The sequence below is a fragment of the Montipora capricornis genome, chromosome 4 (assembly GCF_036669925.1).
Source record: "Montipora capricornis isolate CH-2021 chromosome 4, ASM3666992v2, whole genome shotgun sequence".
In the NCBI taxonomy this organism is placed as follows: domain Eukaryota; kingdom Metazoa; phylum Cnidaria; class Anthozoa; order Scleractinia; family Acroporidae; genus Montipora; species Montipora capricornis.
Genome location: NC_090886.1, coordinates 56,004,886 through 56,016,960, shown reverse-complemented (window position 1 = coordinate 56,016,960; position 12,075 = coordinate 56,004,886). Strand labels below are relative to the sequence as shown.

General features: G+C 40.3%; 1 protein-coding gene across 1 annotated transcript in view; it reads right to left on the bottom strand.

The window, feature by feature from the left end:
* LOC138046851 (uncharacterized) overlaps positions 1–11,389 on the bottom strand; it is a 16,517-nt gene extending 5,128 nt beyond the window's left edge. The window contains 14 exon segments of the mRNA XM_068893430.1: positions 38–289; positions 1,163–1,468; positions 1,545–1,844; positions 2,149–2,481; positions 3,305–3,565; positions 4,847–4,969; positions 4,972–5,106; positions 5,934–6,194; positions 6,699–6,734; positions 8,147–8,191; positions 8,894–9,427; positions 9,938–9,982; positions 10,466–10,498; positions 11,299–11,389. Coding sequence (XP_068749531.1) covers positions 38–289; positions 1,163–1,468; positions 1,545–1,844; positions 2,149–2,481; positions 3,305–3,565; positions 4,847–4,969; positions 4,972–5,106; positions 5,934–6,194; positions 6,699–6,734; positions 8,147–8,191; positions 8,894–9,427; positions 9,938–9,982; positions 10,466–10,498; positions 11,299–11,389 — 2,755 coding nt within the window.
* Between the last annotated feature and the right edge of the window lie 686 nt (positions 11,390–12,075).

The window sequence follows — 12,075 nt, the reverse complement described above, 5'->3', positions numbered from 1 at the left end:
TGACGTCACGTGAAAACACTCTATGTAAGTACTTTACCACTTGCGACGTAAACTCTCAGTGACTCCATTCCTTTTCGCGGTCGATTACCATTTGTAAATTTTCGAGGACTCTCCAAGGCAATGTAACACTGCAGGTTAAACCTTAAAGCAAAGGACCAGGCCCGACGAAGGCGCGCTAGACTCTGACAATTCCTCCTCGCGTACTTTATGCTTTTAAACGTTGCCACAGGATTACCAAGGATCGCCTTTGGTGGTACACGGTATCTTCCATAGTACAGATATTTTGCAGCTGAAGAGAACAAATGACAGGTACAAAAGCAGATATTTTGAACTTGAAGTTAGATCTTTAATAAGAGACAGTGTTATCATCAAAAGATGGGAAGTTATTTACTGAAGGTTGTGTTCGAGTTGACAATGTTCAGTTCACTTGGAATTTGAAAAACCACTGAGATAATTAAAACGAAATATAAATGCGTTGAACAGTTTTTGAGAACGAAAACAAAAATTTTTGAAAAACGTAAAAGATAGCATTTCCCTACTTGGTGAAGGTCTCTGTCGTCCTGATGACTTCCCTCCTGGAAATGCAAACGATAAAAATTCTTATCACCATAGTTTAAGTAAACGAATGGACAGGACATTGAATCATGGAAATAGTCCATCATTATTTTTTCTTTTATGAGAATTAATCATAACTTTAAAACGGTATAAACTAATCAGGCTAACTGAAATCAATCTCGTTAAAACGCAAGAAAATAATAATTGAAATCAAACCTAATCCTAAAACTATAAGAAAGAGTACACAAAGAGTCACTGTGCGGGATCCCGGGTTCAAGACACGTCCTGACCAATGGTTGAATTTGTTCCTGGTAGTCCCTGGTTCAACTTCTCAACTGCACTTGTAAATAGCCAACTAGCTTGCCTCTGGCCAGTTGGGATTCTTAACAGTTGTTCTTGAAGGTTCTGTTCTGTTGTGATTTTGTTTCATTGGCTCTGAAAAGCCCCTATGGGGGGATGGTCAATTAAGTATGTATTTTATTGTACTGTATTGTTCAAGGGCATAGCCACTTCTTTCTGGGGAACTATTCAATGACCGTGTTTTACTTGTCGCTTTTCTGTTCTGAAAGGAAACGGTTAATTCAGTGGGTAATGGAGGAATACTAACCAATTGTGTAGGCATCAATGTAACTTGTTCCACCAGCTCCAGCTGTAAAGCGGCCCCTTATTACTGGCTTAGAAGTGTAAGTTCTTGATGAACTCGTTGCATAGCACACACCGCGATTATGTAGAGCGAATGCTTTGAATCCCAATCGTCTTGCAAGAAGAAAACAACTAAATGCTTTTTTTCTTCCAGCTACTCTGCCAAGTCTCTTTCCAAGGCTTTTTCCTTTCAAAGAACGGTAGCGTCCCAGCCAACGGTAACGCCCAAAGGTACCGCCCTTTCGTGCCCCAGGTCGCGGCTTGTAAGGTCCTAAAAAAATCGAATAGTGTCATTTTCTTTACAGAATGGGTTGTATAAGGAGAGAATCATTTTGCTAACCACTTACCCATACCGATGCCGTAAGCATCTATAACACGTGGTCCACCAGCACTTGCCTTAAACCGGCCAAACAGGCGTTGCTTATTCAAATAGCCTGTTTTATACCTTGACACATAACAGTCTCTTCCGTTTCGCAAAGCAAATGCTCTGTATCTCATTTTATAAGCACGACGACCACAATTGTATACTTTCTTCTTTCCCATCATTCGTCCCACATATTGACCCAGGTCCTTTGTGCTGAGCGACCTGTAGCGACCGAGGAAGTAGTAATACCATTTAGAGGCCGTTGGTCTTGGCCTCAGGTTTCCTGGTAAAAAGACGAGTTGACACCTTTAGGCAAAAAAAATCCTCGTGTACTTCAGGGAAAAAGTTCTACAATCAGGATTATCCCGGTTCACTTGCAGTTACTGTAGTATACGTTGCGGACCTATATTGTAGGAAGACATTCCCAGTTGTGTTATAAAAAATGAAGCACATGGCGTGTAGATTGAATCTTGGTTAAATCCGTGTTGTTAATGCTATTTCATTGCGGTTGGATCCGAAATAGTCTATAGTTACTTGGTTGACTCTAGAGGCGATTTGGTGAAACAAATTAAATCACACAGACTAACCTCTTCCAATCTCGTAGACAATGAGACCACGAGGGTTACTCGTTGGGCCATATTTGGTTAACGGTTTGGCTCTGTACGAGCCGTAACAGTAGAGTTTATCTTTCAGTCCAAAAAATCGATAAAGTTTCTCTCGAGCCATGAGTGCGCACTGTTTGGCCCTGTTTACGGTTGGTACAACTCTTCCCAGGTATCGACCGTCTGGGGAGGAACGGCGAGGTGGCAAGTTATAGGTACCAATCCTACGATAGTTCCACAGTTGCTTTGGGAGCTTGGGGAGAGGTCCTGGTCTGAATGGTGATCTGGGTTGGGGACGTATTCGTGGTTTACTTGAACCTGGAAATAACAATGTTTATTGCAAGCTAGTTCATTCTGCCAAACGTCCGGTTGCCTTGCTTGCTATGTTAATAATATACACGAAAAAGTTATACTCACTTCTGACTGGCTAAAAAAGGATGCATTTCTTAAGTAACACGGGTACAAATTTCCAACACTAGTGCAAATTACAAATAAACACGTTTCCATTGAATTTTTTAGTTGAATGAATTTTGAACAATAGTGTTGTAAACGTTTCAGTAATCTGTTTCAACCAATCAGTTGACTGGATGAAACAATCAATGACCGTTTTTATACCAGAGACGCATAATTTGTCTGGCACAAACTTGAACAAACTTTTTTCTACGTAATGTTAAGTTCGTCTGGTATAAAGACGAGCAAGTTCGTCCCGTCTTTACACTAGACGTATAACATGAAAGACTCATAATTCGTCTGGACGGATTATGCGTCTCTAGTATAAAGCGACGAATCAGTTGAATGAAGGTCACAGAAAATTAAAGCGCGCGCTGTCAAAATTTCACTTGTTTGATTTTCAAAAATCAACAATTTTTCAGACTACAAATTGCACTCGAACTCATGTGCTTACTTAGTATACTAATCCTAAAGGTAATTGGAAATAGAACGCAATTATGTCCGGTTTTAATAATTTCTTATTTGCTTTGTTCATGCGATTAAAGCATACGTGACAATTTTGTTTTTAGCTGTTTTAAGATTTACGGTCAATAATTCCTCAAAAGAGTTCTCTTATACTGAAGAAGAAAGTAACGCAGTAGTGCGATTTTTATCATGTTTGAATTTGTAACAATTGTTGTTTGTTTCTGACCTCTTGACATAACATACACCTTGAGACCACCCAATGGAGTTCTTCCTCCTCTTGTGAACCTGGTGGACCTCAAGCGTGATAAGTAGCATTGTGTTCCAGTGCGGAAGGCGCGGATGGCAAAAGCTTGAGCGCGTTTCGCTTGAGCCAATCGAAAACACGTCTTTACAGCACTAAAACGGCGTCCTACAGTAATATCTGCACGTCCAAGTCTTGATGGAATTCGATACCTTCCTATATACTGGTATTGCACTACTCTTCTCCCTAGCGAAAATATAAGAGAACAACACCCAACCAATCAGGCCCCCTCAGTCGTTGGCCTCGGTTGTTAAAAACGTGGTTAACGATATCCACCGGATAAATCGCTATCCAGCGGATAAACACTAGCAAAACCAATTGAATTATCCACTGGATAGTGACAGAAACCCATAAGGGTTGAAACATGTAACGCGCGTTCACAGCTTCCGAATATTCAGTGTGAACTGATTGGTTGAATGTTTCAGTGCTAAGTACCATATTTGGAAACCCCTCGCTCTTGTTGTCCCAAATATGGTACTTAACAAATTGAATATTCAGAAGCTTGTTTCCCAATACACAAGGGGCCTTTACACGTTTCAACCCTTATGGGTTTCTGATAGTGATTTATCCGGTGGATAGCGCTATCCACCCTTCGAACAACTGGGGCCTGATGACTTGATCCTGTGGACAAGAGACTATCCCGAATATAAAATATACTTCATGTTAAACGTAGGCCGATAATTAGATGTGTTTTGAGTGTTAAGTGGGTAAATACTAAAATCTTCGCTAAGATTGAAAATGTCGGATAGTGAATAAACCGCTGGACAAAGTTATAGGGCCTTTGGGCAACTGCGCTCAGCACAATTATGACTTTATCATGTGATAAGGACATTATTTTGATGAAAAAACACAAAATACTGATCATCCCCTGACTGCAAATCTCCAAGCAAGACAGTACAATGAAACCAGTGTCAAAATTTACATACTAGAAATAAAAGAAACACAACGTTGCAATGTTACATACACCCACTTGGAGGCCTGGGTATAGGAGGGCGACCTCCTAAAATTAAATACAGATACGGTCATGTTGCAAAATATAATGAGCGACTTGTCATAAACCATCCTCAAAAATGCCATGCATGGAAAAATTCCACGGCGAAATTCTACGTAAGACAACTGGGTCGAATTACGCAAAGTTTCAATAGCCAAACAGAGGGCGTGCAATATCTAAAGAACATAAAGACCACGGGTTAAGTAAAACACATTCACTAATATAGATTGGTTAACCCGGAGGAAATTAGCTATTCTTTTCACCTTCGAGCAACCCTCATGGTCTTAATGAGTTTGTTGAGTCACATTTTGATTTCTTAGCTATTCAGTTTGATTGGTATTCAATAAGACAATTCTTCACCTCAGTGTCGGTGAAATTGGGGAATATTTGTCCTGCTCTTTATTGTTGAGTCAAACATCCACCATTCCTTCAGAGTAAAACTGTTTAAATATACCAATCTTAATATAGTAGCCTACCGGATGTTCTGACGTACACTTGAATAGGGCCAAATTTCCCGGATCGGCTGAGGCCATATTTTGTAAATTTTCTACTTATTAACCGGGTCACATAACAGTAACGGCCGTATCTTATTGCAAAAGCCGAAAACCCCCGTATTTTGCAATCTTCTCACAGCGCCTGCGTGCGTACAATGGATTTCTGATCTTTCTGACTGGAGTTCCCAGCACACTTGGTGGTGGTGGATTGTACAGTCCTACATACCGGTAGAATGTGCGCCCTGAAACAACAGAGTACAATTGAAGTCAATATTATTTCCAAATGACCATCAATACGACTTGCTTCTGTCTAAAGCCAATTTCCTTTCATAAATTGGTAGGCACACATTTTTAGTTATTATTTATCTTTTTATTAAACAAAATCTTGCTTCTCGGGATCCACTCTCCCTCATTTGATCATGAGATCATTAAATTAAAGCATTTTGTCGGGTTTTTATGTACAGGCCATAAAACGTTTCATTCTAATAATCTAGTGTAATCGTTTAAGTTCCCACGATTTTCCTGTTGTTAGCTCTCGGACTCACCCTAGTTTCTCCGAAATACTCGAACCGGAAGGCCACAGGTCACAGGTTCGACTTCTGTCAGGAGAAATGGGACTATGCCCGTTTCATTGCAGAAAAATTCATTATTTGTTTAGGATCTTAGGTTCAAAACGTCGCTCGGCTCAGTGGAAAACCTCTGTCTCAGCACAAACATTCTCACTGTTAGCTAATGTCTTTCCTTTGGACAACAACAGATGGTACATTACCTGGCATTGGTCTCGGTTTAGGTGTGGGTCTTGATCGAGGACTGGGCCTGTGTTTTATTTTTTGGCCACCTTCGAATTCAATAAGAGGCAATTCACATTACTATTGTGATAAGTTTTCAAAGAAAAAAACCGCGCAACTTGTGGAGAACGATGAATTCGTTCACTACTTTTTATTACAAAGGTTCTAATCAGTAAGAGAGAGGAATTCAGTGTCAAAAAGTGTTTCACTTGACAATTTTAATGAATAATAATAACTAGCGACGGAACAGAAAACAATCCATTCTCGACTATTTCAGTTACCTCTTGCTATGTAAACTTTCAGTGCTCCGGGCGTTCTAGTTCGCGGTCGTCCAAACTTTGTAAATCGACGTGGGTTCTTGAGAGCAAGGAAGCACTGACGGCCAAACCTTAAAGCAAATGACCAGGCGCGTTTCAATCTCGCTAAACGCTGACAGTTTTTCCTCGCATATTTAAGACTTCGTAATCTTAAGTCCGGTTTGCCAAGAAACCTCTTTGATTTTGATGGGACACGGTATCGGCCATAGTACAGATATTTTGCGCCTGGAAAGAAAACCAAAAAGAACTTGTAAGTTATAGATGAGTTTTCATCCTCCGCGAAGTCAGACAAATAGGCAAAACTACAACTGAAGATCTGTTTCTTTTCAAGTCAAGGCCATGGTGGTCAGTAAATTAATATTTAGTGATCGAAAAGTAGAGCGGTTTTCAATTGAGTGTCGAAAGTAATTAGCGAATTGCTTGGTTTTTCATTACTTCACTCAGTGATTGGTTCAAAGTTCTCGAGCCATTTTTTCAACCAATCAGAAGTGAAACCAAAAACCAATCGTGGCTCGCGCGTGCACATTTTCCCGCGCTTTGTGTCGGCTACCTGTAATTACTTCGAGATTTGATTGGTTTACTGGATTGTCTCCGTCCTTTTTGATTGGCCAAAGTAATTACCTTGGTTTTGTTTTTACGACACTCGATTGAAACTCGCTCTAATGACTCGTTTTTTGCAATTAACACATTTTAAGATAACTTCTAATTCAGTAGAGGAAAAACCTTTACCTGGTGGAGGTCTTTGTGGTTGAAACGGTGGTAAGCCTGCGACGAAATCAGGATTTCAAAGAGTTAGTTCAGTGTACGACACGCAAGTTTCCTGTTTGCTCTAGCAACAAAATCTGCGATTCTCCAATCGATTCCTCAGAAACTTGTCAGTTATACTTAACCGATCCCTTTCCATCCTAACCTGGTGAACAGCAACTTTCATTTGCATTTAAAAATCAGGGGAAATAAAAAAGATGGTAGTAGGATGCCTCATCAAACCTGTTGGGGGCCTGGGTCTTGGTAATGGAAAAGCTTGTTTAGTTGGCCGGGGTCTTGGTCGAGGCCTTATTCGTGGATGAACTATAGGATAAAATTAAGAATAATAGCAACTTTATTCATTCATTTACCTCAATGAGAGGAAATGGAAGGATACCAGAGGTTCAAGGGTATCCACCCGCATCCGAATGTAATAGCCCTTTTCACGGTTAGTTTTTCTCATGTGCGTTACAATGTAATCTAACGTGGGTGCTGGGCAATTTCGGGTTAAAACTACAAAATAACCCGGAACTGCCTCACATACATGCTAGATTACATTGTAATTCAAATGACTGCGAGTCGATTTTGATGAGGGAGGAAAACCTGGGTAACCGGAGAACCCAGGTCACAGAGATGGGAGGGGCAGTTGATAACCTCTAAACCACCCTGACTTTCTAAACTTTGTTTAGAAAAATATTTCTATAAAACGCTTGGGGTTTCTAGGTTCAACTGCAACAATATAATGAAACTCGATTTGATGAAAACTGTATACGGAAAAACCATCTAAAGAATAATAGCAATCATGAAAAAATTGAAGGAACGCAGCCAGGATGAGTCATGATGATAAAAAACTTCAATGGACTTTCTCAGGCTAAATTCTCGGGCTTCTAATTTTTTATTTTGCTCATAATAGCAATAATAGCAGGAGGCAGTGCGCCTCAGTGGCTGGGACGCTTGCCTTCAGATCCGGTGATCCCGGTTCAAGACAAGTTCTTATCACTGGTTGAATTTGTTCCTGGTAGTCCTTGGTTCAACTTCTCAGCTTCACTTATAAATAGCTAACTGGTTTGCCTCCGGCCAGTTGGGACTCTTAACAGTTATTGTTGAATGTTCTGTTCTGTCATGATTGTGTTTCATTGGTCCTGAAAAGCCCCTATGGGGAGTGGTCAATGAAGTATGTATTTATGTAATAATAAACCTTTATTTTCACGCGATAATGTTTAAGTCAAATCAGACGAATCCATATCATATCGGAGAAGAGCCTCTCAGAGCAAAGTAGAGAACCAACAAAGTCAACCCACATTTGACTCCCAATTCTGGGAATCGAACCCAGGCCACATGGGTGGAAGGCGAGTGCTCTCACCACTGCGCCATCCTTGCTCCAAAACTTCGATTCTACACAAAGAAAGACCCGATGTTACATTCATACTCACCTGGACGAATGGGGGAAGGCGGAAGTGGAGGAACAACACGCGAGCCTAGGAGGGAATACAAATGAAACACACAACATTTACTAAGTATTGTTACTGATTTTGGTGATAGTTGCATTATCTCTAGACTCAGATAACTTACAGAAAGTTTTCCACTGACATTTTTTACGTTGTCAGTGCTAGGTTTTGTGACACGAGTTCAATAAAATCATTCGAGCTTTGAGTTGCGGAGCCGCGAAAACGAGAGGTAGAGTCGTGAGAGGTATGGGGCAGAAAATGGAAGGTTACCCCTGAATCGGTTCCGTTGGACGCTAAACCTTTTGACAAGGTGACCCCTTTAAATAAATTATCTCTCTTTTCTTTACGACATGAGCCAAGATATATGGGTTATTGACCGAGGGTGAGGTCAAGATGGCTGGATATTGGCCAAGTTCTTTTTTCGCGTGTTTATGGACCGAGACAAGGTCCATAAACACGCAAAAAAAGAACGAGGCCAATATCCAGCGATCTTGACCGAACAAGCGTAGTCAATAAAGGATTTATTATATGGGACAAGACACCAATTAATGATCTTTGAAATTGCGGGACCAAGCGAGAAATCCCGAGCGGGCAGTATAGCTCCATCTTGCCCGCTCGGGTAGCCAATCACAGCGCGGGATTTGGTTCATCTTGCTTGCTCACGGAGCTATTCATACAATAAAAATACGTCTTCGTTTTTTTATCTAAAGGACTAGGACGAGCAGCTCCTACCTTTGCAAGCTCGTTTTTTAACAGCTCCCACAATATTTTCCATCGTCTTAAAGTCCGAAGTAATGACGTCTCTCCTTGTCGTAGCCATTTGCCGCAACTGCGTCACACTGAATCTTGTACCAATACCCACCGTTACCACTGTCACGCCAGCACGTCTTAAGTGGCGCGAGGGAGCTGTAACCGAGTCAAGTGACTTGCTACCTGCTATTATTAAAGCAACCTTTTGTCTCGTTGATCGCGAGAACAATGAGAAGGCTGCAAATCTTAACACTGTTCCAAGCTTAGCTTTACCACCCATAAAGGGAATACGACCCATGACTTTCAATAACGTGGCTTGATCTGTGAAACGGTTGAACTCGAACAGCTTTCTTGGTCTCGTGTTGAACTCTATCATGCCAAAGCGAATGGCTCTTGCGGAGACTGAGAACGAAGCCACAATGTGTTTTAAGAAGTTGCGAAGTCGTTGAAAGTTAATGTTGCCAACATTTGTAGAGGCATCTACGATTAAGCCAATGTCCAGCGCACGTGAACACACTACAAAAAAATTATGAATTTGTCATACAATATTTTTAAGCACTAAAGAAACAATGTTACATGTGTGTCCCAGTCTGTCCAAACGTTTTTACTTTCTTCACGATATACCGAATACTGTCATTTACAACTTTGCTTTGTTTGGCTGCTTGCTGTTAATTGGGACGGACTTTGTTTTGTTTCTACTCTTTCATACCACATAAGTTCAAGCTTGCTCAAGTTTTTTAATTGTTCAGTTCTTTTTCAGTTTTCTTTTCTTGACAGCTGCACTTGCTTTGTTGTCACAGTATTGCTATTATTCGTGCAATTTTTACGTGTAATTGATGGCAGCTTCACTCAGAAGGCGTAGCATAATTAGATTTGTTCATAACTTTTATTTGGCCTCGAGAAGATAATATTATGCAGTCCATTAGGCACGTCTCGAAGCCAGCCATAAAGGCACTGCTGTCAGGTCGTCATGAAAAAATCTGACCATCAAGGTTCAACAATGAATTAAATGAAAAAAGAAATTACCCTTTCCATGGGGCCTGGGTTTAGAAAATCCAGGAGGCATTATTACTGCAAATATCAAAAATTAAATACATTAATGTTCTTACAAAAAAAAAAAACACCAACCAACAAATCAAGGAAGTGATCATAATAGAGGAAAACATTATTTTGAGTAAAGTGGTCACGGTAAGAAAAGACTCGGCTTGTGTGCAGAAATGCAGGCAGTTAGATGCATACCGCGGGAAAGCCAAACTACAGTTTTGCGTAGGTGATCGAATGAGCCAATCATAACAAACACATGCAACAGGTGCAAAGGGCGGGAAAACTCGTTCAAGCAAGTCGCAATTACTTCTGATTGGCTATGAATTTACGGTGAGATTCTTGAGCCAATCACCAAGCATAGTACAACGCAAAGTGCTTGTCAACAGTCGATTGACAACCAATCTCCCTTTATAATGTTAAATAAGCCCGTGAATTTTTAGTTTTAACAATGAGGCCAAATGAGAAATATCTTTACTTTTCTGTATCAGATGTGTACAAACAATTACGTACTTCCTGGTGGCGGCTTCACAAATGGTCTGGGACCTAAAATAGAAAATATGGTCATAAAGAAGGGGAAGAAGACCAGTACAGAAATCGATGAAAGGGTAGCTGTTGACTTGCTATTGTGCGATAAGAGATCAGTATCCAATCCTATTTCATTGACTGAAAAGATAGCGAGATTAGTTTCACGCTGAAGAAACTTTAATATTGCCTTGGTGGTTGAATAAGGCACGGAAATTTAGTTGTATCAGTTGAGCTGATAGAAGTAAAGTGAACACCGTTAGGAAATCAGAAAGCTGAGTGACAAATCAAACTTTACGTACTCCTGTCTTTTAGAAATAGTCAATTAGAATCCTAATAAGTAAAGTCAGGGTACTGGCTGTTTCAAATAATTATACTGAGACCAGCGAGACCAGGCAGCCAGTTAAGGACATTATCAATTAATTACAGCCAAAACATGACTGTCTCTGTCCCCACCAAAGCAATCACGAAAAAATATGGAGCGAATACTTATCTTTCGTATCGGCACCCTCTACCTAAAGAGAAATTAATCATCATGTCGAATTCTCATTTCGTTAATTTATTTCTTTTGTCACAAAACTATGCTTTCAACAACATCTTTGCTCCAGTGGGCGATATGAATACCTCTAAAACTTGCAATTCTTTAAGCGCCCTGATGAAGGTCTAACACTTGAAATGAGAGCTTTGGATGGTCAATTTATATTTATCCAACTTAAGTTACGTTTTTATTTGAAAACTTTGTCAATGTTGTTGTGCCCCTGGCCTAAGGTAAAATGAATATAGGTGCTTAGTTCACAAAATGCCAACAAGTTTCTTCTCACCTCTACATGCTTTTAGCGCAATTGACCCAGCAATGGAGAGTAAAGTTCTGAAGCTCGAGGTGAACACAGCCCCGGTTCGTTTTCCCGCCATTTGTTTGAGCTGTGCATAGTTGGCCGCCCGTCCAACGCCGATACTGATTATCTCAACTCCAGCGCGGCGCAAAGTCGCGGCCGGAATAGCAACCTCATCACTGGACTTTCCGTGCGTTATTACAAAGAGAACTTTTCTTTTTCCGTTTAACAAACTTGTGAACAAAGTCTTCTTTACGTATTTCAGAGCAGCACCGGTAAAAGGCCCTCCTCTGAAGAATGGAGTACTGCTGATAGCTCTCAACAAACTTTTATTTCTTCCAATGTAACTGAAAAAAAAAAGGATATCCTTGCTCAACCTTTGATTCTTGGACAAATAATACACGATAATGTCAAAACTGTGTTTCCTTACTTCACCTTGCCGATATATTAAACACACCATATAATCTTAGTTTTCCCCTGTTATAATTCGGTAAAACATGATTATTGCATGCAAAATTAAAACGACTGATCACTGCAAAGTTTAAGTTTATCCTTCTCTGGTCTAATGAATGAGAACGAACGTACTTAACTTACACAATGAAGACAATTTCCTCAGAAAACCACAAAACTACTCAGATTTCTTTATTTCTTTATTAATTGAGATACCTGGAAAACCCAAAGACTTTTGTTGATCTCTTGGAGTAGGACACAAGACCAAACCTAGCGCGAGGGAAGGACACCACAAGCTTCTTGATGAAACGAAGA